General features: G+C 44.4%; 7 protein-coding genes across 7 annotated transcripts; 3 read left to right on the top strand and 4 right to left on the bottom strand.

Moving 5' to 3' along the window:
- Nucleotides 1-829: 829 nt before the first annotated feature.
- Nucleotides 830-1,345, bottom strand: N7495_000910 (uncharacterized protein; the record flags this gene model as incomplete). The annotated part of the gene is made up of 2 exons (XM_057203580.1): nucleotides 830-897; nucleotides 979-1,345. 2 exons carry the CDS (start codon nucleotides 1,343-1,345, stop codon nucleotides 830-832), a joined length of 435 nt encoding a protein of 144 aa, XP_057067653.1.
- A 7,270-nt stretch (nucleotides 1,346-8,615) lies between these two features.
- Nucleotides 8,616-9,043, bottom strand: N7495_000909 (uncharacterized protein; the record flags this gene model as incomplete). Its single annotated transcript, XM_057203579.1, has 2 exons — nucleotides 8,616-8,631; nucleotides 8,673-9,043. 2 exons carry the CDS (start codon nucleotides 9,041-9,043, stop codon nucleotides 8,616-8,618), a joined length of 387 nt encoding a protein of 128 aa, XP_057067652.1.
- Nucleotides 9,044-13,532: 4,489 nt separating this feature from the next.
- On the top strand, nucleotides 13,533-14,303 carry N7495_000908 (putative glutamine-serine rich protein MS8; the record flags this gene model as incomplete). The annotated part of the gene is made up of 2 exons (XM_057203578.1): nucleotides 13,533-13,682; nucleotides 13,782-14,303. The coding sequence occupies 2 exons, from the start codon at nucleotides 13,533-13,535 to the stop codon at nucleotides 14,301-14,303; spliced, it is 672 nt and encodes a 223-aa protein (XP_057067651.1).
- Nucleotides 14,304-14,831: 528 nt separating this feature from the next.
- N7495_000907 (uncharacterized protein) lies at nucleotides 14,832-15,863 on the bottom strand (the record flags this gene model as incomplete). The annotated part of the gene is made up of 1 exon (XM_057203577.1): nucleotides 14,832-15,863. One exon carries the CDS (start codon nucleotides 15,861-15,863, stop codon nucleotides 14,832-14,834), a length of 1,032 nt encoding a protein of 343 aa, XP_057067650.1.
- Nucleotides 15,864-16,420: 557 nt separating this feature from the next.
- N7495_000906 (putative APSES transcription factor (MbpA)) lies at nucleotides 16,421-19,114 on the top strand (the record flags this gene model as incomplete). Its single annotated transcript, XM_057203576.1, has 3 exons — nucleotides 16,421-16,672; nucleotides 16,735-18,370; nucleotides 18,429-19,114. Coding segments are annotated over 3 exons (2,574 nt in total), but the record flags the coding sequence as incomplete, so codon positions are not given.
- A 395-nt stretch (nucleotides 19,115-19,509) lies between these two features.
- Nucleotides 19,510-22,317, top strand: N7495_000905 (Glycoside hydrolase superfamily; the record flags this gene model as incomplete). Its single annotated transcript, XM_057203575.1, has 1 exon — nucleotides 19,510-22,317. One exon carries the CDS (start codon nucleotides 19,510-19,512, stop codon nucleotides 22,315-22,317), a length of 2,808 nt encoding a protein of 935 aa, XP_057067648.1.
- A 342-nt stretch (nucleotides 22,318-22,659) lies between these two features.
- N7495_000904 (uncharacterized protein) lies at nucleotides 22,660-24,510 on the bottom strand (the record flags this gene model as incomplete). The annotated part of the gene is made up of 5 exons (XM_057203574.1): nucleotides 22,660-23,288; nucleotides 23,344-23,790; nucleotides 23,844-23,912; nucleotides 23,967-24,207; nucleotides 24,277-24,510. The coding sequence occupies 5 exons, from the start codon at nucleotides 24,508-24,510 to the stop codon at nucleotides 22,660-22,662; spliced, it is 1,620 nt and encodes a 539-aa protein (XP_057067647.1).
- Between the last annotated feature and the right edge of the window lie 1,338 nt (nucleotides 24,511-25,848).

The raw sequence follows: 25,848 nt of genomic DNA, 5'->3' as shown, positions 1-25,848 counted from the left end.
CCAAACAGTTCTTGACCAAGTGTGAAAACCTTCCCTATTATAACATAACGCCCGCTTGTTCGGAACGCTCCATCAAAATTTCGTCTCTGTGGCAACTCTCTGTTTTCAAATACACACCATGCCCCCAATTCGCTCTAAAAAAATGATAGAAAGTAGTAGAGCAGGAGAGGCATATCTTATTAGCCATTCAAGCTATGAAATATGGGCAATATTTTTCGCTATCAGCCGCTGCACGATCATTTGACGTACTCAAGACGTATATCTTTTATAGACTTGAAATAGGTTTTATTTTTTTCGTCTTTAAAGAAGCCTTATCGCGCTACAGTAGTAAATTGGATACTATTTAGTGTCGATTTGATTGATAGTCGGAACATATGTACGTAATTACATTGGTCTGACGTTGGAACTTAGAGTCCTCGTACGAGCTTGAGTAAGCAAGTCACGAGGGCTCCACTCTGGAAGGGTATATTTACCCTCTGATAGCTAGACTTGAATGAACACACTTCTATGCACCTATTCCACTACGTATTCATATTGACATGGTCGAATAAAACTCCCTTCAGGCTGGACTTATGGAACACATGGCACTGTCATTCAGACGTATTCTATCGACATCCCTCCCGAAGACCAATTTGTCATAACATTTAACATTAAACCCTAACTGCTGGCTACTGGCTACTGAACTATTCCACTCTACCCTAACTCCTTACCACTGGACCATTCCACTCAAGATGCACTGTCTGTCTGTGACTCCGAAGGTTTTCATTGCGACTGAAGGTGCGCCCACACTGAGAGCACCTGAGGGAACGATGATACAGATGGGTGGTTTTTATATGCCGCCATAGAGATCCGTCATTGGAAAAGGTGCCTGAATATCTGCAGTTTGCCCATTGACACCTGATGAGACTTGTTTAATATTAGCGATGAGATTTTATATAAAATAGAGATTGAGGTGGATTATCTAAAAGACTTACCTACGAGTAGCTTGATCATAGGTTGCCATCTGCTCTTGAGAGGGAATAACATTTGTCGGAGTCACGTTTTGAGCCCTCGTCTTGTTTGAACTCGAAACTGGTAGAGCAGAAATATCAGAGCTCGGCATTTGAATCAGGTGAGATGAAGATATAGTATGATCCAGCATTCTGGGTTGATCCAGCGAGTAATCATGGAATCCGTAGACCGGCGAGGTAAGTGTGGGGATAAAGGTTGGGTTGTTAGGAATTAGGGTTTCTGGTAGGGCAAATACAGTAGATTCATGATGGTCTGTTGGATAGGGAATCAAAGAGTTGTCGGCGTCAAGTTCACTATGTCTTTCTGTTTGGTTGAAATTACAATCCCAAGGCATATTGATGGTTTGCACAGGTCGTTTGAAAACTTAGATCGGGAGGAGATATTATCAACAAGTGGAATTGAAGAATAGAAAGGAAATTTAAGTATTGTTCCCAGATTTCAACTACTAATTTATATAAAGGCGAATAAGCTATTATGCGGGCGGTGAGTGATCTAATATTGTCGTAGGCAGGGCGGTACATGAGAGGAGATCCAAGCTAAATGAGATTGACCTGATTTGCTACGATCAGTAATCCACTGACGTACTAGCAGATGCAATTACTGACATGAGAGAGAAGTACTCCGGTGGATCACCACGCTACTGATCATAGCAAATCAGGTCTTATGTAATTCTAATTCTGATTGGCTCCTACAAACAGGTAGAGAGAAGGGGTATACGAGACTATCTACTTGGGATGGCGCTAGCTTGTCGATCGGTGTGCCGTCGGAACTGCGGTGTAGTGTCGCAAGTTTATTGGGAATAGCTTCTAATGACCAATGAAATGAGTTTGAGCATTTCTAATGCCATGTGTTTGACGAATATTGGGATGTTCCAAGGTTCCAACCAATCATGCATATATGATCAGATGCCTGCCAAGACCTTCGAATGTCCAACACAGTGTAAGTTGACCCACTACCGGTCCTCCACAGTTCAACCAATCCCATCCACCTTTGACTTGACTGTGGCTTAAAACCAGTCTTACAATTTCACACCTGGTAGGTAAACGCGGCTCGGATCGAATCAAGCACTAAATCTAGACCTCTGCATTGACCCCACCTACCTAGTAAATAAATACACGTTAGTAGAACCCTAGTGAATATTTCTACTTTGAATACACATATCGCTCGGCATCGAATAAAACGAATAGATTTTTGGATTATTCGAATTCGAATTCGTTTCGGAAAATTTGAATCGAATTTATTCGATCGATTTTCGAATATTCGATATCTTTGCCGAGCACTAAATACACATGTACATAGTGTATCGCTACCTGGGTTTCTGGTGCCTAGGAAGCAATTCCCCCAATTCATTTCATGAGTGCATCCTATTTAATACTAGGGCTCGTACGAGGCTGAAAATTTCAGAGGTTTGAAATTATTATGAGTTCTTGAAATATTTTTAATTTCAAGCTCATCGGACATCAGGAAAAGTTGTGGTGGGTACCACTAATTTTGTAAAATGTTTTAATGGGATGCGGTCGTAAAGTGATAGTATATAGACTATAACAGATGCCCGCCAAATGGGAAAGATGGGCATGTATAACTCGGAAAGACGAACGATGACAGTAAGTCTCGAATCTGATGACTCGTAGAATACCCCTTTCAATGTTCGAGCACCTATAGGATATCCCAAGATTCCCGAGACCCTTTTATGTGAAGTATGATATCATAGCCTCCAGGCTTGGAACCTTGGAACATCGCAAGTTTCAAGCCTTCATGTACAGGATTTCCTACACCAGTCCTTGGCGTTCTTCTTCCGTATCAGTGCTCACCTCCTCGCTACTTTGCTCATTGAGTAGGACTGTTCCTTAGTTAATCCTTCTTGTTTAAATACTAATCGGATCTTTATAACTAGTTAACTAGAGTACAAATTCCTGCATTCATCCCGTAATATTAGGATTAACCTAACCTTTTCATCCGGAGACCTCGATCCCTGCTGTTACGGGATGAATGCAGGAATTTGTACACTATAAAGATCCCATTGGTAAACAAGAAGGATTAACTAAGGAAAGAAAGGGGGTCCTGGGGACCGGATGCTCTTATGGCTCGTCCGGCTCCGCACAGGAATCAGGAGCGCAGTCTTTCCAGAGACTGCGTATATTATCGGGTATCGACCCATTACAATGCGGACGCTGGCACTGGCATACTGACACGCTCAAAAATGGTATCAGAATGTAGCGCCGGAAGTAATTACAGACTTTCCGTTTACAGTAGGTCGCTAAAAGGCTTGGTTATAGAGATATGTGTTCCCCCGAAGACCAATTTATCATATTTAACATTTTATTGCTAGTTTATTTTAACGTCATAACATTTCACTCACTGGTGTTTAGCTTAACATCAAACCCTAACTCCTTGCCACTGAACCATTCCACTCAAGATGCACTGTCTGTCTGTGACTTCGAAGATTTTCATTGCGACTGAAGGTGCGCCCACACTGAGAGCACCTGAGGGAACGATGATACAGATGGGTGGTTTTTATATGCCGCCATAGAGATCCGTCATTGGAAAAGGTGCCTGAATATCTGCAGTTTGCCCATTGACACCTGATGAGACTTTTTAATATTAGTGGTGAGCTTTTCTATAAAATAGAGATCGAGGTGGATTATCTAAAAGACTTACCCACTAGTAGCTTGATCATAGGTTGCCATCTGCTCTTGAGAGGGAATAACATTTGTCGGAGTCATGTTTTGAGCCCTCGCCTTGTTTGAGCTCGAAACTGGTAGAGCAGAAATATTGGAGCTCGGCATTTGAATCAGGTGAGATGAAGATATAGTATCATCTAGCATCCTGGGTTGATTCATCGAGTAATCATGGAATCCGTAGACCGACGAGGTAAGCGTGGGGATAAAGGTTGGGTTGTTAGGAATTAGGGTTTCTGGTAGGGCAAAGACAGTAGATTCATGATGGTCTGTTGGATAGGGAATCAAAGAATTGTCGGCGTCAAGTTCACTATGTCTTTCTGTTTGGTTGAAATTACAATCCCAAGGCATATTGATGGTTTGCACAGGTCGTTTGAAAACTTAGATCGGGAGGAGATATTATCAACAAGTGGAATTGAAGAATAGAAAGGAAATTTCAGTATTCTTCCCAGATTTCAACTACTAATTTATACTATGGTGTGTTGTTACAACAGTGCCACGCTAACAAATCCACAGGAAAAAATGCTTTGACCGGGGGCGCCAGACTCTTGGCAGTGAGTCGTGGTATTCACTGACTATGGCGATGCACATTGAAATTGGTCTATTTAAGATTCTTGGCTCTATTTTAGAAAGCATGGCATAGAGCTTTGGATCCACTGCAGGCCTAAAAGGCCAAGAACGGAGAAAATAGGCTTCCCAATAGTTAGGCTTGAACTTGCACTTGGCACGTGGGGGCGGATCAGTTTTCTATGGTTTTGAGAGTTGGGCTGCATTGTAATAGTAAGTGTGGATCAAGTTAGGAAGTACACAGTACCTGGTACGAGTGGGTAACAATACACGCTGATTAACTGTGGGTACTGGGGTTAAAGGCGGTAATATTTGGTAATATATGTATTCTATATATCCTGATTTACGGTTTGTTGATTCCCTAACAACCACGACCATCTGGTAGACCAAGGCCCAATTACTAAACCACTTTGGACATTAACGTGATTGTTAGAGCCTCATCCGGCAAAGTGCTGCCGTCCGATAGGTTGCCATATGTGGCTTTGCTGATGTACTCATAGAAGACTGATCCACTTTCGTCAAAGTGCTGCCGTCCGATAGGTCGCCATATATGGCTTTTCTTATGAACTCACTTTCCACCCTCACTTAAAAATCCACAATAACTATTGTAGCCTAACTCAAAACACTTTCCACCCTCACTTAACAAACCTGGAATATCTCCACCTGAATCAACCTGTCGGGAGTATATACATAGCAAATTTAAGTTTTTGTCATAACCAGGGAAAGTATTTCTGATTAATCATGTCGTTCCGATATCGACCAAGGTCCTACATAGTAGTAAATAAATACACGTTAATAGAACCCTAGTGGATATTTCTACTCTGAATACATATATACATAGGGTATCGCTACCTGGGTTTCTGGTACCTAGGTAGCAATTCTTAATCCATGGGGGTTGCTGGGATGAGGTCTTTCCCAATTCATTTCATGAGTGCATCCCATTTACCTCTAGGGCTCGTACGAGGCTGAAGATTTCAGAGGTTTGAAATTATTATGAGTTCTTAAAAATATTTTTAATTTCAAGCTCATCGGACATCAGGAAAAGTTGTAGTGGGTAAACCCCTAATTTTATAAAATGTTTTAATGTGGTGCGGTCGCAAAGTGATAGTAGGTTCATGATGGTCTGTTGGATAGGGAATCAAAGAGTTGTCGGCGTCAAGTTCACTATGTCTTTCTGTTTTGTTGAAATTACAATCCCAAGACATATTGAGGGTTTGCACAGGTCGTTTAAAAAATTTAGATTTGGAGGAAATATTATCAGCAGGTGGAATTGAAGAATAAAAAGGAAATTTAAGTATTTTTTCCCAGATTTCAACTGCTAATTTCTATAGAAGGAAAATAGAAGGAGATCCAATAGAGCAATTATCAAGGTCCGTGGACGAATTAGATTGTATGATGAAAAGGAGAATACAATACTTATGCGTTGTCCAGGGGAATCCTTAAAGTTATGAATTGCCAACACTAGGCTAAATATGGTAAAATGTCCATTTGTATGAAGGTCCAGGACGAATTACATTGTATGATGAAAAGGAGACTAGACCCAAACAAGATAGTACTATAGTAAGTACAACCCATAAACCAAATCTGACTGAAACCAGCCTGTCGGTGGTAAAACACACGGCTTGGATCGAATCAAGCACTAAATCTAGACCTCTGCAATGACCAAGGACCTTCCGTATATTTGTTCCTACTATACTATCAATGTAGATAGGAAGCCTGTGATGTCATCCAAAGTTCATCACAATGTTTTTCCCCTACATATGTATATAGTACATAGCAAATCTAAATTCTTGGCATAAAACCTGGGAAATTATTTCTGATCAATCGTGTCGTTCCCAAGATCTAATGTCTCTGGACTCCACTATAGTCCAGTACTACCATCATCACCTACCTACACAGTAGTAAATAAATACACATTAATAGAGCCCTAGTGGATATTTCTACTCTGAATACACATGTACATAGGGTATGGCTACCTGGGTTTCTGATAGAGCTCGGCACGAATAATATTCGCATTTATTTCAGGTTATTCGTATTCGCAGTTCTAGCTATTATTCGTATTCGCACTCGCAGTTGATGTGTAACAGGTTGAATCCTGGTGAACTATCACGTGGTTGTACCACGTGACCCACCAACCGTGTCAAGTCGACTGGTTCAGACTGGCCAATCATTCAAATGCCACAAATGAATGAAACTGAATTACTAAACTAGGGATGAAGTTCGCCTAAAATAGTGATACAAAGTGGGTAATGTAAACCCTACAAACCAGGCCAAATCAGGCTAACTAGGCCCAATCGAGCCTAAACCACCACCCATTTGACAAACCGCATACCTCACGATTCCACCCCGAATTGTTTACGTTTCTTTAAGGATTTTGTACACATGTGCCTAGCTAGTTCTGAATCTAAGATTAGCTTTAGCCCTTCACATGATGCGATTATTCGCGAATATTCGCAGTTTTCTGCCACCGCCTAGTTATACTTGTACTGTCCCTCAGCCTTCTTCTATTTTTATGGTGAAATGCCCACAAAGGTGAATATCCAAGGATGGCAGCAGCTGCAAGAGACTATCTAGCTATTCCAGCAGCAGAAGTATCAGTAGAGAGACTATTTAGTAGTGTCAGGGACCTACTTGGTGTTCGTCGACACTCTATGACAGGCGAGACTACGCGAAAGAATGTGCTACTTCGCAATGTCTTTCAAGTCAATTATCATGAGTCTGATGATCAGTCTAAGTCTTATGTATTTAAGGATAGTGAGAAACTACTTTGATGCTAGAAATTGAACTTTGTTGGTTGTGAAACCTAGTCATCTTGAAATAATTGATTAAATTGAATATGCATGAGTAGAAACATATATCTGAGAGATTATGGGAATAGGCAGCTGACACCTATTTGGCACTTATAATCAAGCCTAATCAGGAATAGAATATTTTATTCGCAAATATTCGCGAATATTCGCATATTCGTGCCGAGCTCTAGTTTCTGGTACCTAGGTAGCAATTCCCCCAATTCATTTCATGAGTGCATCCTATTTACTTCTAGAGCTCGTACGAGGCTGAAAATTTCAGAGATTTGAAAATTTTATGAGTTCTTAGAATGATTTTAATTTCAAGCTCATTAGACATTAGGAAAAGTTGTGGTGGGTACCCCTAATTTTGTAAAAAGGTTTAATGGGGTGCGGTCGTAAAGTGATAGTACATAGACTATAACAGATGCCCGCCAAATGGGAAAGATGGGCATGTATAACTCAGAAAAACAAACGATGACAGTAAGTCTCGACTCTGATGACTCGTAGAATACCCCTTTCAATGTTCGAGCACCTATAAGATATCCCAAGATTCCCGAGACCCTTTTTATGTGAAGTATCATATCATAGCCTCCAGGCTTGGAACCTTGGAACATCGCAAGTTTCAAGCCTTCATGTACAGGATTTCCTACGCCAGTCCTTGGCGTTCTTCTTCCGTATTAGTGCTCACTTCCTCGCTACTTTTGCTCATTGAGTAGGACTGTTCCTTAGTTAATCCTTCTTGTTTAAATACTAATCGGATCTTTATAACTAGTTAACTAGAGTACAAATTCCTGCATTCATCCCGTAATATTAGGATTAACCTAACCTTTTCATCCGGAGTCCTCGATCCCTGCTGTTACGGGATGAATGCAGGAATTTGTATACTATAAAGATCCGATTGGTAAATAAACAAGAAGGATTAACTAAGGAAAGAAAGGGGGTCCTGGGGACCGGATGCTCTTATGGCTCGTCCGGCTCCGCACAGGAATCAGGAGCGCAGTCTTTCCAGACTGCGTATATTATCGGGTATCGACCCGTTATAATGCGGACGCTGGCACTGTCATGCTGACACGCTCGAAAATGGTATCAGAATGTAGCGCCGGAAGTAATTACAAAATCTCCGTTACAGTAGGTCGCTAAAAGGCTTGGTTATAGAGATATTTCAAGAATTCGATATGCTAAGAGATATGTGTTCCCCCTCCGAGGTCCACTGAGATTCACCCTCCCGAAGACCAATTTATCATATTTAATATTTTATTGCTAGTTTATTTTAACATCATAATATTTCACTCACTAGTGTTTAGCTTAACATCAAACCTTAACTCATTGCTACTAAACTATTCCACTCAATTCCAACTCCTTGCTACTGAACCATTCCACTCAAGATGCACTGTCTGTCTATGACTCCGAAGGTTTTCATTGCGACTGAAGGTGCGCCCACACTGAGAGCACCTGAGGGAACGAGGATACAGATGGGTGGTTTTTATATGCCGCCATAGAGATCCGTCATTGGAAAAGGTACCTGAATATCTGCAGTTTGCCCATTGACACCTGATGAGACTTTTTAATATTAGTGGTGAGCTTTTCTATAAAATATATATTGATGTGGATTATCTAAAAGACTTACCCACAAGTAGCTTGATCATAGGTCACCATCTGCTCTTGTGAGGGAATAACATTTGTCGGAGTCACGCTTTGAGCCCTCGCCTCTTTTGAGCTCGAAACTTGTAGAGCAGAAATATCAGAGCTCGGCATTTGAGCCAGGTGAGATGAGAATATAGTATCATCTAGCATTCTGGGTTGATTCATTGAGTAATCATGGAATCCGTAAACCGGTGAGGTAAGCGTGGGGATAAAGGTTGGGTTGTTAGGAATTAGGGTTTCTGGTAGGGCAAAGACAGTAGATTCATGATGGTCTGTTGGATAGGGGATCAAAGAGTTGTCGGCGTCAAGTTTACTATGTCTTTCTGTTTGGTTGAAATTACAATCCCAAGACATAGTTATTGGTGGTTTGCACAGGTCGTTTGAAAACTTAGATTGGGAGATATTATCAGCAGGTGGAATTGAAGAATGAAAAGTGAATTTAAGTATTTTTTCCCAGATTTCAACTACTGATTTATATAGAAGGAAAGTAGAAGGAGATCTTGTCCGACATTTAGTTACTGATGGGTTGCTTGGTCCTGCACGCCATGCATTAGTGCCCGACATTTAGATGGGTTGCTTGGGTTGCTTGGTCCTGCATGCCATCATTGCCATGCATTAGTTGGCACGGTGAGCTGACACTTGCAGCATTGGAGGTCAGTGCTGGACTTGTTTTGATCTTTACTAGATATCTACACACTAGTTCAATTTCTGGATCATGCACATTACCATATTTAGTATAGTGTCAAGTCCCGCATATATATGCAACCAATAAGAATTAGGATTATAGTGATGAACCGACCAATCATGTACGCGTTTCCCGAATAGTTAATTCAGAATAACTTGTTCATTGGTCGGATGTTCCGGTTCTTCTTTTAAGGCACGTTGTAGTGCATAGAAGGTGAAGGCGTTAATAAAGGCTGACGAATTAAATGGCTGATACACAGCCTGGTGGAGTAATACTAGTATAGAATGTGGAGTTGAAGTGTGGAATCGATAAATAGTATGACACTCAATAGGTACTCCTGGTTCGATCTCACTTCATTCAGACATATTACTCTGAATACACATGTATATAGGGTATCGCTACCTGGGTTTCTGGTGCCTAGGTAGCAATCCCTAATCTATGGGGGTTGCTGGGATGAAGTCCATCCCAATTTACTTCTAGGGCTCATACGAGGCAGAAAGTTTTGAAATTGTTATGAGTTCTTAAAATGATTTTAATTTCAAGTTCATCGGACATCAGGAAAAGTTGTGGTGGGTACCCCTAACTTTGTAAAATATTTTAATGGGGTGCGGTCGCAAAGTGATAGTACATAGACTGTAACGGGCTGATGCCCGCCAAATGGGAAATATGGGCACGTATAGCATATGATATATTTAAACGCTCCCGCAGTCAAAAACTGTGTTCACCATTCTCTGTATATCAAAAATTTATCTAAGCACTATAGGGGTGAGAAATGATCTCTTCACTCTAAAGTAAGTTCCCTCTGATATCGAGTGAAAAAGGTGAGTGTTTCTATAAATATTTTCAACGGATTTTTCAATGAACTTTTTAACGGATCTCTTAAATGGAGCCGGTTCAAAAGTCAAGGATTGTAAGTTTATGATGAATTTAAGCAGGGCTTCTTAGGACGTGAACAATTGAAAGATACCGGAGGCATAAGAGTGGAATCCTCGGGTATTAAAATTTGATAAGAACGATCTCCTCTTGCTCTGGGCTAGGGGCCGTTGGCGGATCCCTTCTACTTGATGAGAGATACGAACGCCTTCTGATAAAGAAAGTAGGCTTGGAGAGTTATCAGTCTCTTTTAATAAAGTCCAAAGAAGCTGCGCCTTGCTTTTGGAGGGACATAGTTAAGTCTACCTTTGGTGAAGAATTTGGCTGTGATTTTTTTAGATGTGGATCATTTCATTCCGCTTCTAGGAGTAGCAGATCAGCCTGACAAGAATATAGATGGTGGATTTGTTCATCTCGAAGGGTTAGTTTAGCACAGTCTATCATACTGATCGTTCTGCTTGACCTTTCTAATCGCTACCCAGTGTTGAGATCGAAGAGATATTTAAGCCAATAGTGTTAAAAGTCGAAGAATTGGTACGGGCACAGCTTATGAAAATCGACCATCTCCGATTGAACGCGAAGGTAAACCATAGCCCTGTCACATTGGATTTTTTTGGCAATTGTAGGCCATCATTCTTGTGGGTGAGGCCCTTAAGATATCTCTTCCGGCGCCTGAAGAACAGCAAAGTCCTTCCTACCTGCAGCAGCGTTCATCTGGAACTAAACCATATCACTCGAGCAGCTTGTCCATCAAAAACGCAAGCAATTTTTATACACCTTTCTATCAGTACAGACCTGTCTTAGTCCGTCAGTAATATAGCTATGAAAAATAGCGATGCTATCACCGATATATCCATTTGCTAAGGATGTCTATTTCAATGACTGCTTCTTCACGAGGCTCGACAGAAACGCGTGATTGAACGTTCCAATCTCAAAGCCTCTCGATTGGCGCTAGTCGTCTATGCACGAACAAATATCATGACCTAGAGGAGGGGACACATCTAGGAATTCTGACAGAATCTCCTGGATTTCAGGAATACTCTTTACTTTTCTTAAAGGCAGGAGTTGTTTCCCTGAATTTTGACGTTCAACGACAGTATCACTGGCGTTGAGCGCTGGGGCTAACACGCTGTTGAAGTCAAACAAATGGCCCCACCAGGATAGGTCCTCTAAGAATTTCTTGTTTCTTGTAACAATCCTTGTAGCTAATCGCAGGGTATCACTATTCTCGAAAGCATGATTCGAGCTATAGTTTATATCTATGGCTTCTATTGTAAGGGTTTGAAATGAGGAGATAATACCAAGCATGTATTGCATTTGCTGCTCTATTATATTCCGTTGCAATCTAAGAGACTAAAGGCCAAATTGGTGATCTTGCCAGGCCAGTCCACTTCGGGGTGCACAACACGCATGTGTCTGGTCAATGCGTCATTGCGACTGAATGTCTTCTCCTCGGTACACAGATGACACCGCACCTTTTGCTTGCGTGCATTGTGGATCGTATCCTCATGGCGGGTAAGATCGTAGGGCCTCAAGATTCTTGCTGACTTCAGATCTGACCTACATACTGCCGTTAGAAGGATTAAGGCTCTCGTGTAAGGGGCCTAGCGCGTATCTGCGGTCACAATCACCCGAAGACGGATCTTTAGTGCATCAATTCCGAAACTGTCAAGGTCAACAGCGTTCTAAGGATATCTTGTGCGATGCTCCTCTTCAGCTGCGTCTCGATATACAGCTCCTCGTAGTTCGCTTTATCCAAGATTTCGGACAATCACCTAATTGAAATTGAAGGATCACATTCTGAAGTCTGGGGAACTTTTCATGATTGGAGGGTTCGTCTATACTGATCGATCTGCAAATGAGTGGTAAAAAGCAATAAATAGTTAGTTAATATCTCTCTAGCCAAGGTTATTAACGACCATCTAGTTAGTTAATCGAGAATATTAATATGTAACCAAGAATTAAAACCAAAAATAAATGATACGTACCATGTAGTTAGCACAGAGCAACTTCTTGAATAATTAGAGTTCGGCTAAAAGTTTAAAAAGAAAACATTAGGACGAGATAATAGTGGAGTTGTAATCGCCCTCATCCAAGTATGTAAGATCCGAGGCCTAAAGCATTTCTGACAAATTGGAGGACCCATCCTCTGAAAAAACACACTCGTCATCCATATCTTTGAGAATCTTGTGATAAATTCTGCTCGACCGGATGCATGCAGTATCTCTGCGACGATATGGTGTATTTGGAGAAGATCGGGAGATGGCAAGTCGAATCGGGTTCCGTTATTACCGAATTTTACCGTTTGGATGTCTGGAGAAAGATAATAATCGAGTTTTTTTCTGTTTCAGCCAACGCTTTATGGAGTACCCGTCAACACAGTCATCAATGAGCACCAAAGAAAAGCCAAACGCGCCAAAAATATGATGAAGCATGAATTCCATCGTAAGGTTATTGCGATGGTCGTTTATATCTGAATGTCCAAATCGAACTGCCAATGAGTCGAGTACTGGAAAACAGCGCCGAAGGGTGACCCAAACTGCGGATCGATCCCTATCATGTGTATCAGAATTCCATGTTGATAACGAGAACGGGAGGATGTGAGCGCATTGAGTGAAGCAGAAAGCGTCTATGTTCGTATCATCCGCAATTCCAACGTCATCATATACTGGGTGATTATGCACGCATTTCCATCTCGAAGGAGACAATCTTGTTTCAAGGTAATTAGGCGTTGTCGTGATTGGATCATTTTAGAGTATTGCTCATCGACATCTGCTTGTATATAATGCATAGTACCTAAGCAACTATTTATCTAGGAGATTTCAAGGTTTTATCATTGGGTAGACTGGCTTGATGTATTACCAGAGGTATATTAATCTGTTATCAGGAATAGCGAAGAGTTCAAAGGATGATGATTACCCGTACGCCGTACTTGGTAGGCTGTGGATCTATTTTTATCTGTTCAGCCCTAACATGCAGGACCCCGCGCCATCTAGTCAAATGTGAACCTGAACCTCTAGAACAAATTAAAATACATATATAGCTACTTTTCTAAGGTAACTAAATCCAAACACCAAAGAGGCGAAGCTGCAATAAGCAAAGTTTCACGTTGCTAAGTACTAGAAAATTGCGTGGCTCAAGAGGCTGTGCGGACATGCCGGGTCTGAGGCGGTGCTTCCCCCGCATCGCGCCGGAATATTTATTCCTGCTTACATGCCTTCAAATTTCATCCTTATTTTCAACTCTTCTCTGAAACCCCTTTGATTCTCCATATTCATCCACACAATGTCGTACGGTGGTGCTCCTAATCATGGTGACTACTACGGTCAGCATGGTCAACAAGGCCACGGTTACCCACCTCACCAAGGTCAGGGCTATCCTCCTCAGCAAGGCTACGGTGGCCCGCCACCACCTCAAGGATATTATCCGCCAGAGGTAAGTGTGACTTAGGTTTCGCAGTATGCACAGCGAGATTACGCAACGAGTCCATCCGCTGCTTGCCATAACCAACAAAATCTAACATCTTTATTCCAGCACCAACAGCAGCATTCTTATGGACAGCCCCCGCCGCAGTATGCACCGGATCCTTATGGCCAACAGGGTCACCAGCCTTACCACAACGAGCCACCCCATGGTCAATACCCGGGCAGCTCGGGATATGGACAGCCCCAGCATATGCCTCCTCAGGACAGAGGTCACTCACCTTACCCTCCACAGCAGCAGGACCGTGGCCACTCCCCATACCCTCCACAGCAGTACCAACAGCAGCAATACCCGCCACAACAACATGCGGGTCACCAACACGCTCCGGGTGGTGAGAGCTCTTCATACTACGGAGCCCCCCAACACCAGCAGGGATACCCGCAGCAACATGGATATGCTCAGGGTGCGCCAGGTCCTGGAGTGCCTGAGGGTGAAAAGGGTCTAGGCTCAACACTTATTGGTGGCGCAGCTGGAAGCTTCATGGGCAAAAAAATGGGCGGCGGAATGTTGGGAACTGCAGGAGGTGCAGTTCTAGGTGCGGTTGGTATGAATATGGCAACCCACAAGCTGTAAGACTGGTCCTTTGATCCTTTTATTACTCAGAAACTGGAACTGATCCGCGAATCTTTCATCTTTTAGGAAGGAGAAGAAAAAGGAGAAAAAGCACAAAAAGGATAAGCACCATCGGCGCCGAAGCTCAAGTTCATCTTCTAGCTCTAGCTCCAGCGATTCTGACTGAGTTTAATGTGGGCGAAAGACGCTCCTCATCAATATTGGCTTGGTGTGCGATTATGGCTGACTTGAGATTACGAAGCTGATGACTTCAGTCTATTGTCTTGTGATAGCGATACTACTATTCTTATACCCTACCTCTGAATCAAATGCCTTTCACGGTGTATGCTTAAATTGTAGACTCCACCGGAATACTCCACAGGAGATGGGTTGGAATCACGTGACATACAAAGATAGTCTTCTAATTACATCTGCGAAGTCAATTCTATGGTGTGCTCAATATTTACAGGGTATGAAATTGAGTATAGGTAAGGAGTAGACCAAAGAACCTTGGGAATGTTGGGATGATGTTATGATTATGTTGACAACTTATAGTCTTGCTTGAGTTCGATTGCGGTTTCCTTTCGGCTGGGGCTGTTGTCCTCCGAAGATGTAATCTAGGTCAGCTCCCTCGTCAACATTGAAGGTTAATTGTGGGACAGCCTTGGGAGAATCCCAAGTAAATCGCCATTTCTTGGAAATGGGAATCCATTGCATTCGGGGCACAAATCCAGAAATTCGCATCCATAGCCGATGCATGAATCGGGGCGTAATCTCATGTGGTCGACCGTTAACATATTCTCGAAATGTAGGACCCTTCTGTGGCCCATCTACCAAGAAGTCCAGAATTCCGGGATCGCGAATCTGCGTGGAGGATGATATTTGACCTCGACGCTTGACAGGCTTCCACGGTACCGTCCCTGAAACCAACTTTTCCAGTGTGTCCAGTTCCTCTTCCGGTAGTGGCGGTAGGAGGGATGTCAGGGTTTCATAGTACCATTTCTTACGAATATTGGCTATACGAGCCTCGTTTAATGGTCGGCCCCAGCTATTTGTGGCTGGTATAGTTGGTGTGATAGCTTTCAGATGCGGCCGAATACGTGATGATGTGACCACGCCATTGTTCTTTTGAGATTTCACGAGAGCAATGACTATCTCTGGAGCTTCCCACTGTGGAGCCGCCCACCCACCCCTAGAATCGATAATCAATCTTCGGACAGCATCGGCGTTCTCTGGGATTGGAGTAGAGCCTTCGCCGATTTTCATCATTCGATCTAATAACTCATGTCGCCGTTTACCAGTACGACCATAAGACATGAACATCACTTTGTCAAGCATTCGTGGATAGCCCTCATTTGCTCTCCGCAAGAAAGATAACCCTTGTTTGGCGGTTCGGACCATTTTGGATTTCGGGCGTCTGGAATCACGAGCACGGCGATATCGTTCCATAACATGACTACGCATGTAGGCGCGAGCGATCGGATCAGGGAGATATGTACATTCTCGTAGGGTAGTGCGGAGTAAATGTCGCCATTGTTCAGCTTCAGGGGGGAAGAGAGCAGATATTCGAGGTGCGGCCATTTGGAGTCGAGTGTTAAGTCGAACGTCAAAGCCGAACGCGAAAACTTGGGTGGATCCGAGCCAGAATTGACCAATAAAAGATCTCAAAGATATATCTAAGTGTAACTGTACAGACTAGAAACGACCTAATTATATCTACAATCCTTATACTTTCGATTGACGAACAGCCAGTTACATCGGTTTCAGCTCATTCAAGTTCACTTAGAGCCTTTAGTTAAGCCAGCCCTAAGTAATCTGCCAACACGTTTCTTGAAGGCTTTATTCAATCACGTGATGTGTAGTTCACGAACACGATACCTACACGTGACTAAGTCGCGCACCCACCTACTTCTCCCAACCCCGCGACTTTACCTTGCGTCGTGCTCTGATCTGCGATCTTGATCCCGTTGACACATTATTCTGCATCCACTAAATTCTAGGCCATATCATATGGTCTTAGCTTAAGCTTGTTGCGCTTTCCCCTCATTGGGTGGTAGCGCGTTCCTGTTTGCCTCGCGTCTTACCGACACCCGTTATCCCGGTCAAATCTAATCTCTGTTGATTCGATAAAAAAAAGAGAAAAGAAACAGACCAGCATGTCCTATCCTCAGGGCAACACTGGTCCGGCTAATGGATTGAATTACAATATGCCTAACGGATCTCAATCCTTATCATCCACTCCTCGTGCAACTCGTCCACCCCCCAAAGCTTCACAGATGTCATCCTTCGGAATCTCGAACGGATCTTCCCGAGGTAGCTTTGGTGGATACGACGACACGAATGAGACTAATCCATCGCAACAAGAGGAATACCCACCCCAGATCTATCGCGTTAGTGCCCGATGTCCCACAACCTTATCAATAGGTTTGCTGACTTTTTCCCCCATAATTAGGCTGTTTACTCGAATGTTCCTGTTTACGAGATGGAAGTCAAAGGAATTGCGGTTATGAAGCGAAGGTCGGATTCATGGTTAAATGCAACTCAGATTCTGAAGGTGGCCGGTATTGTAAAAGCTCGGCGAACTAAGACACTTGAGAAGGAAATCACTGCCGGCAAGCACGAAAAGGTTCAAGGCGGCTATGGAAAGTACCAAGGTACCTGGGTTGGCTACCAAAGAGGTGTTGATCTATGCAGAGAATACAATGTCGAAGACATCATGCGACCTCTGTTGGAATATGACATGACCCCCTCTGGGACTGTCAAAGGAGACTTGGACACACCCACTAAGGAACAAGCAATGGCAGCACAGCGCAAGCGACTCTATAGTGGTGTTGAGAGTCGTGGCTCTTCTCAACCTCAGCAGGGAACGTTTTTCCAGAACATCTCGCGGACTGCCGCCACTGCTGTGACTGCTCTCAGTAAAGCCCGATTTGAATCGCCGAGCGCCAACAGCCGACGACCCAGTGTCGCTCGCAAGCCATCGCAGCAAGGTAGCCAAGAATCTCAAATAGCCTTTAGCAGCCAACAGAGCATGTACAGCATGTCTGATAACGGGTTTGCTAGCCAACAACAGCGCTACCTCGCACTTGATGACCATGAGGAAATTACTGAACCACCTCGCAAACGTGTTCGTTCGGCATCAAACCTTGGCCAACCAATTGGCCTACCTCAGGAGCATTCCAACTTGTCTATGCATGAACCTACTCCTACGGAGCCGAATGATTCATTTTACCAAGATATAGATATGCCACCACCTCCGCTAGACGATGGTCAGAGACGGGGAATTGTGGCTCTGGCGCCCCCATCTACACCTGGCAGATTTTCAAAAATGCGTCTGCTTTTTACATTGTTCGCTGACAAAACGACAAAAGATTTTACCAATCATCCGGCTTTTAAGCAATTGAGTGGAGAGGATCTTGAGATTCCGCTTGACGAATACAGAAACACACCTCTTCATTGGGCTGCAATGCTCGCACGGATTCCGGTAGTCAACATGCTGTTAGCCCATGGGGCTTGCATCGACCGTGTCAATAGTGCCGGAGAGACTGCTCTACACAAGGCAGTGGGGACTCGTAATAATCTTGACTACAGAAGTTTCCCCCGCTTACTCCAGATTCTGTCACCCACGATCGATATGGTCGACTACAGTGGACGAACCATTTTGCACCATATTGCTGTTATGGCGGCGACTGGTGGCGGAGGGCATGTTTCTGCGAAGCATTATCTTGAATGCTTATTGGAGTTTATAATTCGTCATGGAGGGCGTTCGTCGAGCACCAATGAAGATCAAGCTCAGAACGGATCGCCGGTCCTTTCGTTGGGAAGATTCATCTCGGAAATTGTCAACGTGCGCGACGACCAGGGCGACACCGCCCTAAATATCGCCGGACGTGCGCGGTCAATTCTTGTCCCGCAACTCCTTGAAATTGGCGCTGATCCTCACATCCCTAATCACACTGGCCTTCGGCCTGCGGACTATGGAGTTGGCGTCGACATGGCTGATGGTACTGCGCAATCACAGCAAGCCGGAGGTCGGGACGATACATTCACCGACCAGCTGGTGAAATCTAAGAAGGAGATTCTCCACGGTAGATCATCCACTCCACATACGAACTCACTCTTACTGATTACTAATTTTTCCAATAGCGGCAATGACTCAAGTGGGCTCGATGGTTGAAGAGGCACTCTCGGGAATGGATCGTGAGTTGACCTCAAGTTTGAATTCTAAACAAGAGAAGTTTGATCACTGGCATGGTAAGATTCGTGATTCGGCCAAGGCACGTCAATCAGAACAAAAGGAGTTAGACGAATTAAAGCAAAAATTCTCCGAGCGAGTGGAACTTGACCAACGCCTGAAGAGCCTGCTTCAGGCCCGCGAACGTCTTCTTGGTACCGTTAAAAATACGTCAGGAGCAGACATTGACACCCTGAAAGTCGTTGTCATGGGTGATGCCGACAAGGCCTCGGGAGTGGACGTGACCGCATTTCAAGCATTATTTAGTGGTACATTTGATCCTTCATCTGGATTCTCCGATCAGCAGATCGCCTTCTTAACCACACTATCACCCCCGGATGTTCTCAAGCGTCGGATCGGACTCTACCAGGAGCTTACTGCCGAGACAACCGCTGAAATCGCGAGTCTGAAAGCGAAGAACGCAATTTTGGGTGAGGCCTATCGCCGAGTGGTAATGGCATGCACCAAGTGGAGTGCAGAGGAAGTGGATAACGCAGCAGAGGGCTTGGCCCGGTGTGTTAAAGAGTTGAATGACAACCCTGTGCCCGAGGATGAGGCTTACGAACTCCTTATGCGCGATCGAGGTCAAGATTGGTAGTCCTTTCACAGCATCTTTTACCCTTTTGAGCGTTACGACGGTTTAATGGACGGCGTTAATGCATTCAATTGCACGAAACAAATACCCAGGTGGCATTATTTTGTATTACTTACTATTTTTACTGGTTAATTTTACTTTTCCATTGTATCTCAAGTTCCTTCCATACGGAGTAGTTGGTTTGCAATGCGTTGTTAGCATATAGGGGTGGATATAGTGCGTGGTAATAGGCGACAGAGTGTAAATTTTGGGTGCATATCTTTATCATCACGCACTCACCCATTATCATCACGCTATCGATAAGCAGAAAAATCATCAAGATCGCGGGGTCTCGCACTTTCTAAAGACTCAGACGAACTGGGACTCATTGGAACGAAAAAATCGACGAAATAGTCGACATGACCGATTCCTATCCTTCGTCACTAAACAATGTCTTTCAGGTACCCCTGAAGGACCAATATGACCCTGTTCATTTGACTTCAGACAACATAGTCCCTATTCTCGAGCTTCCACTTGCGAAGAAGTTACTGGGCCATGATGCTGCCGATGCGGACGCCGTTGGCAAAGTGGCCGATAATGAGATCTCATATACTACCTTCCTTGCCGGCCAAGCGCGAGCAGCCCTCCAAACCCCGCGCGATGACCTGACCGGCGAGCAAACACAATCGCAAATTCTGCACATTGGTCTGGCAGCCCTTTTCAGCTTTCTTCAGTCGACTGTAACTGGACCTCCTCTGGATTTCTCCTCGGCAGATGTTGTTTTCCCTCTTGATATTCGAAGCAATACCGATACCCTTCGAGCTGTTCGCGCCAAGATCAATCGTGATCTGTCTGTTGATGGAGAAGCGGCTTATAAACTTACGCCCAACTCGGAGCTGTTTGCGATTGCGAAGGCCTTGATTGTGGATAGTGGGATTGAAGGATCGGTACCTGCAAAGACGGCGCGCATGCGCGTCAACTTTCTGCACCAGAAAATGCTTTCGGAGGTTACGAGCACGTTACAAGACTTGATTTACAAAGATGTCGGGGATTTGACCAAGGCCGAGCTCAACTCGGATGAAACTGGTCGTTTCTTACTAGAGCGTGCTATTATCAACACCCACCACGGGTTTGATGGCAAGGCACGCGCAGATCTTGACCAGGCAGCTCAGGTCCGAAACTTTGAGTTTGCTCTTACAGGACAGTTGGGAAAGCGAACAAAGTTCCAAGATCGCGATCTCAGTCAGCTTGTTGTTCTAGCTAAGAGCGCCGATGAGTCTCTTGCGTCAACTAAGCCATCTAATCCATCTGGTCCCCAGAACTTGGATCTGAATGACGACACCCTACTCGAGGCTATATCTTTTGCGGATAAGAAATCAACGACCGTTCAGGACAAATTATCTGTAACTTTGCAATCAGTTAACCCTAATGACCAACCTATTTTGAGTCCAGTGGACTCGGCAATTTTGCTGGCTCTGGCATCTGCTATCACCAATACTGCTCCTGATAGTGGCCTAACCCGCGAGGAAACAGCACCCTACGCAATCCGAGTTCTGGAGGGTGGTAGTTCGAACTGGCAAATCTACACAGAAGCACTACTTGTACGTAGTCGGGTGGAGGGTTTCCGTACTCGCACCGTTGAGAGATCTGTGTTGCAGATGCAGGCTCTGGTTGACCAGGTGATCGCAGACACGGCGACCGATGACTCGGCCGCACAAGAGCCATCATCTGAGCCAACTACTTTTTTGCCTCGGCCTGAAAAATCCGAGTCTGCCCCCGCTGCTGACCGTATGGAATATATTTGGCTTCTCAACTTCTCCACAAGGTGGAGTTTGGAAGCCGAGCTAGCCAAGCGCTGGGTAGAGCTAGGTGGGCTTCGCACTGCACTAGAAATTTATGAGAGACTTCACATGTGGGCCGAAGCAGCACTGTGCTACGCCGCAACTGATCGCGAGGGCAAGGCCAAGACTGTTATTCGCCGCCAACTTTATGAGCCTACGGGTTCAGATGAGGATGATGAGAGTGAGCTGTTTGAGGGTCCTGAGCGGTCAATTCTGCCAGCTGATGCGCCTCGCCTGCTCTGCATTTTGGGAGATATTGATAAGGACGAGAAGAGGTATGAGCGTGCTTGGGAGGTGTCGAACCAGCGATATGCGCGGGCTCAACGCTACTTGGCTCGTCATTACATGGCTCTCGCACCACCAGAGCTAGAAAAAGCCGAAGAGGCTTATCGAAAGAGTTTGCACATCAATCGTCTGAATCACGGTGCCTGGTTCGCCCTTGGCTGTGTTCAACTCGAGCTCCAGCACTGGGAGGATGCCACTGATTCTTTCACGCGCTGTGTCCAATTAGACGATACAGATGGTGAGGCATGGAGTAATTTGGCGGCCGCGATGCTTCAAACATCAGCACCAGAGCCAGTATCAGATGTGGTCACCGAGGGCACTGACGAGACATCAACCGCCGATGCCGAAGCAGACCCATATAAGCGCAAGCGTGAGGCTCTGACTGCTCTCCAGCGTGCAGCTCAATTAAAGCACACCGATGCCCGCATCTGGGACAACGTTTTGACTGTAGCTGCTTCGATCCCACCACCACAAACACCATTCCGTGATGTAGTCACTGCCCAAAAGCGCGTAATCGAGCTTCAGGGCGAGAAAAAGGGCGAGAAATGCATTGACCTCCCAATTTTGGGTATGCTCATTGACTTCCTCGTTACAGGCTTCGAATATGACTCTCTTCTTATTCCCACCGATGAAGGTCCCATTGTCCGCACGGGAACAATCCCCGGTCAAATCCTATCCCTTCTGGACAATAACATTGTTCCCCTTATTACCCACTCTTCAGCCCTGTGGCTGCTCATGTCTCGAGTTGAAGTATTCCGTGGCCGACCCAGCCGTGCTCTAGAAGCGCAGGAGAAAGCGTGGCGTGCTACTGTCGCTGCTTCTGCGCAGGGTGCTTTCCAGATGGGAGACAAGAAGCCTTGGCTTGAGGTTGTGCGTGCAACAGAACGCCTTGTCCGTGATGGATACGCGCGATTTGGACCTATGGACCGCGAAGATCAAAAGGTGGCGGGAGATGCGGAGCTGGAATTGGTTGCCAGTGACTGGCGATTCAAGGCTAGGAGTGCTGTGAGAGGTATCCTGGGCAAGGGCAAGTCCTTCTGGGAGGATACCGAGGGATGGTCTCGATTGAAGGAACTGCAAGGCGAAGTAACTGGTAATTAGTAAACATTATTGAAGACAGTAGTTATAAATCAAATAGATTACGAATCTCAACGTCGTTCCCAATTATGAAGAGTGTCAAATTCAGATAGTAACATTATTCAGAGCAGTCTATCGAAAATTGAACGAAAAAAAGATAGCTAAAGCCAACAATGTCTATATATGTGCTTGCAAGTAAATGACTGTTAAAAATATCAACCTTGAAAAAAAAACCTCTTTATGCCCTCAAGGGTCCCGGGAAGACGAAAATCATAATGTCATAACGAGAGTTTAATTACCCTTCTTCCAATTGTGCGACGCAGCTTTTATCCAGCTACAGAAGCTCCTACTTCACCCTCTGAGGTTTCAAACAGTTGAGATTTGTAAGGCTTGTTGTTGTTGTTGTTGTTGTTGTTGTTGTTGTTGTTGCTTCTTCTCCTCTTTCATCTCTTTCTTCTTCTGGAGTCGCTCGTTGCGCGCGTGTCGCCAACCAGCACCATACTTCGTCTCAAGTCCTAAAAGAGGAGCCATAGCAAGAGTGATACCCGCAAGCAACAGGAAAGCCCATCGAGCGGTGATTGCATCGATGATGGGTTGCACGGCAGCAACACCTGCCGCTCCAATCAAGCAGCGCATCAGGTTGTTAACAGCTGTAGCACTGGCACTGGCTCCGGGGTATAGATCAATGACTAAGGCACTATTGACGGTGAAGATAGCAGTAGCACAGTAGGCAGTGATGTATTGCAGGATGATTGGAACGGCGATGTGGGTTTCAAGTGAGAACCCGTACACGGCTGTGCATACGATGAAGAGAGCGGAAATCCACCAGGTGTTGCGCATGCGGGCACGCTCAATTGGGAAGTCGGGATAGGTCTTGCTGTTAATGTGGGTATCGAGGGGAAGGTTGTGTTTCAGACAGTATTCACGCTCTGTTTTCTTGTGGTTGTAGTCCATCAGATAGCCGGTGGTGTATGATCCAGACATGCATCCGAATCCTTGAAAGTGTTAGTAATGTATCCAGAAAAGTTCTTGACTAGGTTTGCTACTTACCATTTCCTAGAAAGGTCAGACCAACCTCCAAGGTGTTCAGACCATAGACAGACTCGAATAGATCCGAGGTCGATGAGGTGATCATCGACCACACAGTATAGACGATAGCACCGTAAAACAGCGTGACAATCACATCTTTCTCAACAAGGAAGCAAAGGGGAGACACGACTGTCTTGAAAGACACTTTCTTCTTTTGGCCGATGGGACGTGCGCCTTCTTGTGCATCCTTTTGGACAAAGAGATAGTAGATGAATGGCTTATAGAATCCATGGAGAGGAACAGTCCCATTGCCAGCAATAGGACGAAGGGTTTCAGGTAGGAAAAAGAGGATAGAGAGTAGGCTCACGCCTGATACAATAACAAGAAACCAAAAGATAGATCTAAAGCCCAAGTACTGTGTAATGATTCCACCAAAAACTGGGCCAATGCCCTGACCAAGCATGCGCACTAATAAAGTCAGATGGAACATGGCAAAACTGTACAGTTCATAGATAACTCACCTCCTCCGAAGATGCCAATCAGACTCCCTCTCTCGGCAGACGTAGTGATGTCACCAATTACTCCGGCACCTATCCACGTCAGTGAACATTCCTAATATGAGGAATGTGGGATGAAGTACATACCGATTGAGATAGTCGCTGAGCTGCCAGCAGCTTGCAATGCACGGAAAGCCATAAGCTCCCCAAAGTTTTTGGATACACCCAAGGCAATATTGGCAATAATATAGACAATGAAAGTTCCGATGAAGATACCACGCCGGCCAATTGTGTCGGAAAACGAACCCCAGAAACTAGGGGCGATACCTTGGACAATCATATACACTGTGACAGTAAGAGTGGCAAGTGTCATAGAGACATTCATTTCCTAAAAGGCCATCAGTATCATTTCTATGGATAGAATTGAAGAGTCAGTAAATGTTCTGGTTCAACATACCCTGGAGACTTCAGCGAGTGCTGGGAAGTAGATATTGGAGGAGAGGGGAGAGAATATTGCAGCCATGGAGACGATGCAAACTATCTGCACCTTGCGGCTTCGTGTGAAGACATGGTATTGTTCTTTTGGCGGAGGAATCTGTTGTTCGAGGTCAATGGACGCTGAAGATGGTGTGCTAATTGGGCTGGAATCCGCAGAGCGTTCGCTGACACTGGGCTCCTTAAGCTTGTCCATGGAAGAATACATGAAGAGAGTAAAGTTAGGCCAAGTATTATGCCCAGGGACTCAATAATAGCAATATCAACAAGAAAAAATTATTTGCTTGAAATGCATCTGGTCATGGCACAAACTTGGTATTTGTATCAATCTCAGCCCCCCCTGATAACCTCCGATTTATTGGACAATAGACTGTATCTTTAATTCAAAATCAACTTTATGCACATGCTTTCTCCACTGTGGATTGTGTCTAGGGGATCCTCCACTTGGTATGGAAAAGTGACGAGCCTAAAATAGTAAGTCAGACTGCTGCTCAATCGCATGTATTGACATTGATCAGCATATTCTAAATAACTTAGGGCACCGGGGGATCAGAATAGTACAAAATACCCGGGCAATATTTCAAACTAGCGTTGCAGAGTTGCACTTGAGTATCTTTGTGATGACGACTTCTCCAAGATTACCTACCTAGGTATTGCATATGTAGATTTGAATACATGGGCATACTTCTCAAGTACAATTCTATGTCTTGAGTCTAGTAAAATGTGATCTATCACGAAACAGTTAACCGGTATCTAGTTAGGTAGGCTGGTAAACCTTGGAAATCTTTAGTCAAATACCATTCCGAGAATAATTCTTTCTATAAACACGAGTGTATCATCATCACAGTACGTACGAATACTTTAGACTGTGACATGATCTGCTTGACAGATATAATCACGCAATACACTTGTTCAGTTTTTATTGTATCTTTTCAGGAAGAAAAACAAAGTCTTCAGATCCGAATCGTCTCCGTGTACGATTCATTTTTGGAGTATAAACTCCACCAACCTACTGTCTGATAAGAAGACATGAAAGCCAATGACGGTCCAAGCCAAGGCTTGGCAATGTTGACGTCTTCACACATGGTTAAACTGAGAGATCGAAAATTCCAAGGCCGTTGCGTTCCATCATTTTCCTTTCAGGGTGGATAGCTCTAATGCCAAGCTTCCTCGTCACCCGTGGATAAAGATGTCAGAAAGAATGCTAGTGATACTTACTATTTCTCATTCCTTTGCAATTAAATTAATATATCGTCAATGTTTCCTTAAGCATAGAATAAAGGGGAACAGAAGCTTACGTGTAAATACAGCCTAGGCCTGATTGGAACCAAGAAAGGGGCGCATGAATTTAGTCTGTATAGCTGCAACAAGGGTCCGATAGCGGGTATATTGGCTAGTGCTAGTGGTTTTTAGTAGCACATCTTCATTTTCGTTAAATTCAGTCATAGGTGGAGCCTGCAGGGTCGAGAATGCGTGTCCCTTCCAAGGTTCATTTTAAATATGTATGTACAAATACTATTACCAATCCTTGGGC

This window comes from Penicillium taxi (assembly GCF_028828555.1).
Source record: "Penicillium taxi strain IBT 34144 chromosome Unknown utg000001l_segment0_segment0, whole genome shotgun sequence".
In the NCBI taxonomy this organism is placed as follows: Eukaryota; Fungi; Ascomycota; class Eurotiomycetes; order Eurotiales; family Aspergillaceae; genus Penicillium; species Penicillium taxi.
The sequence above is the reverse complement of the archived record's forward strand: the minus strand, read 5'-3'. Positions and strand labels throughout refer to the sequence as shown.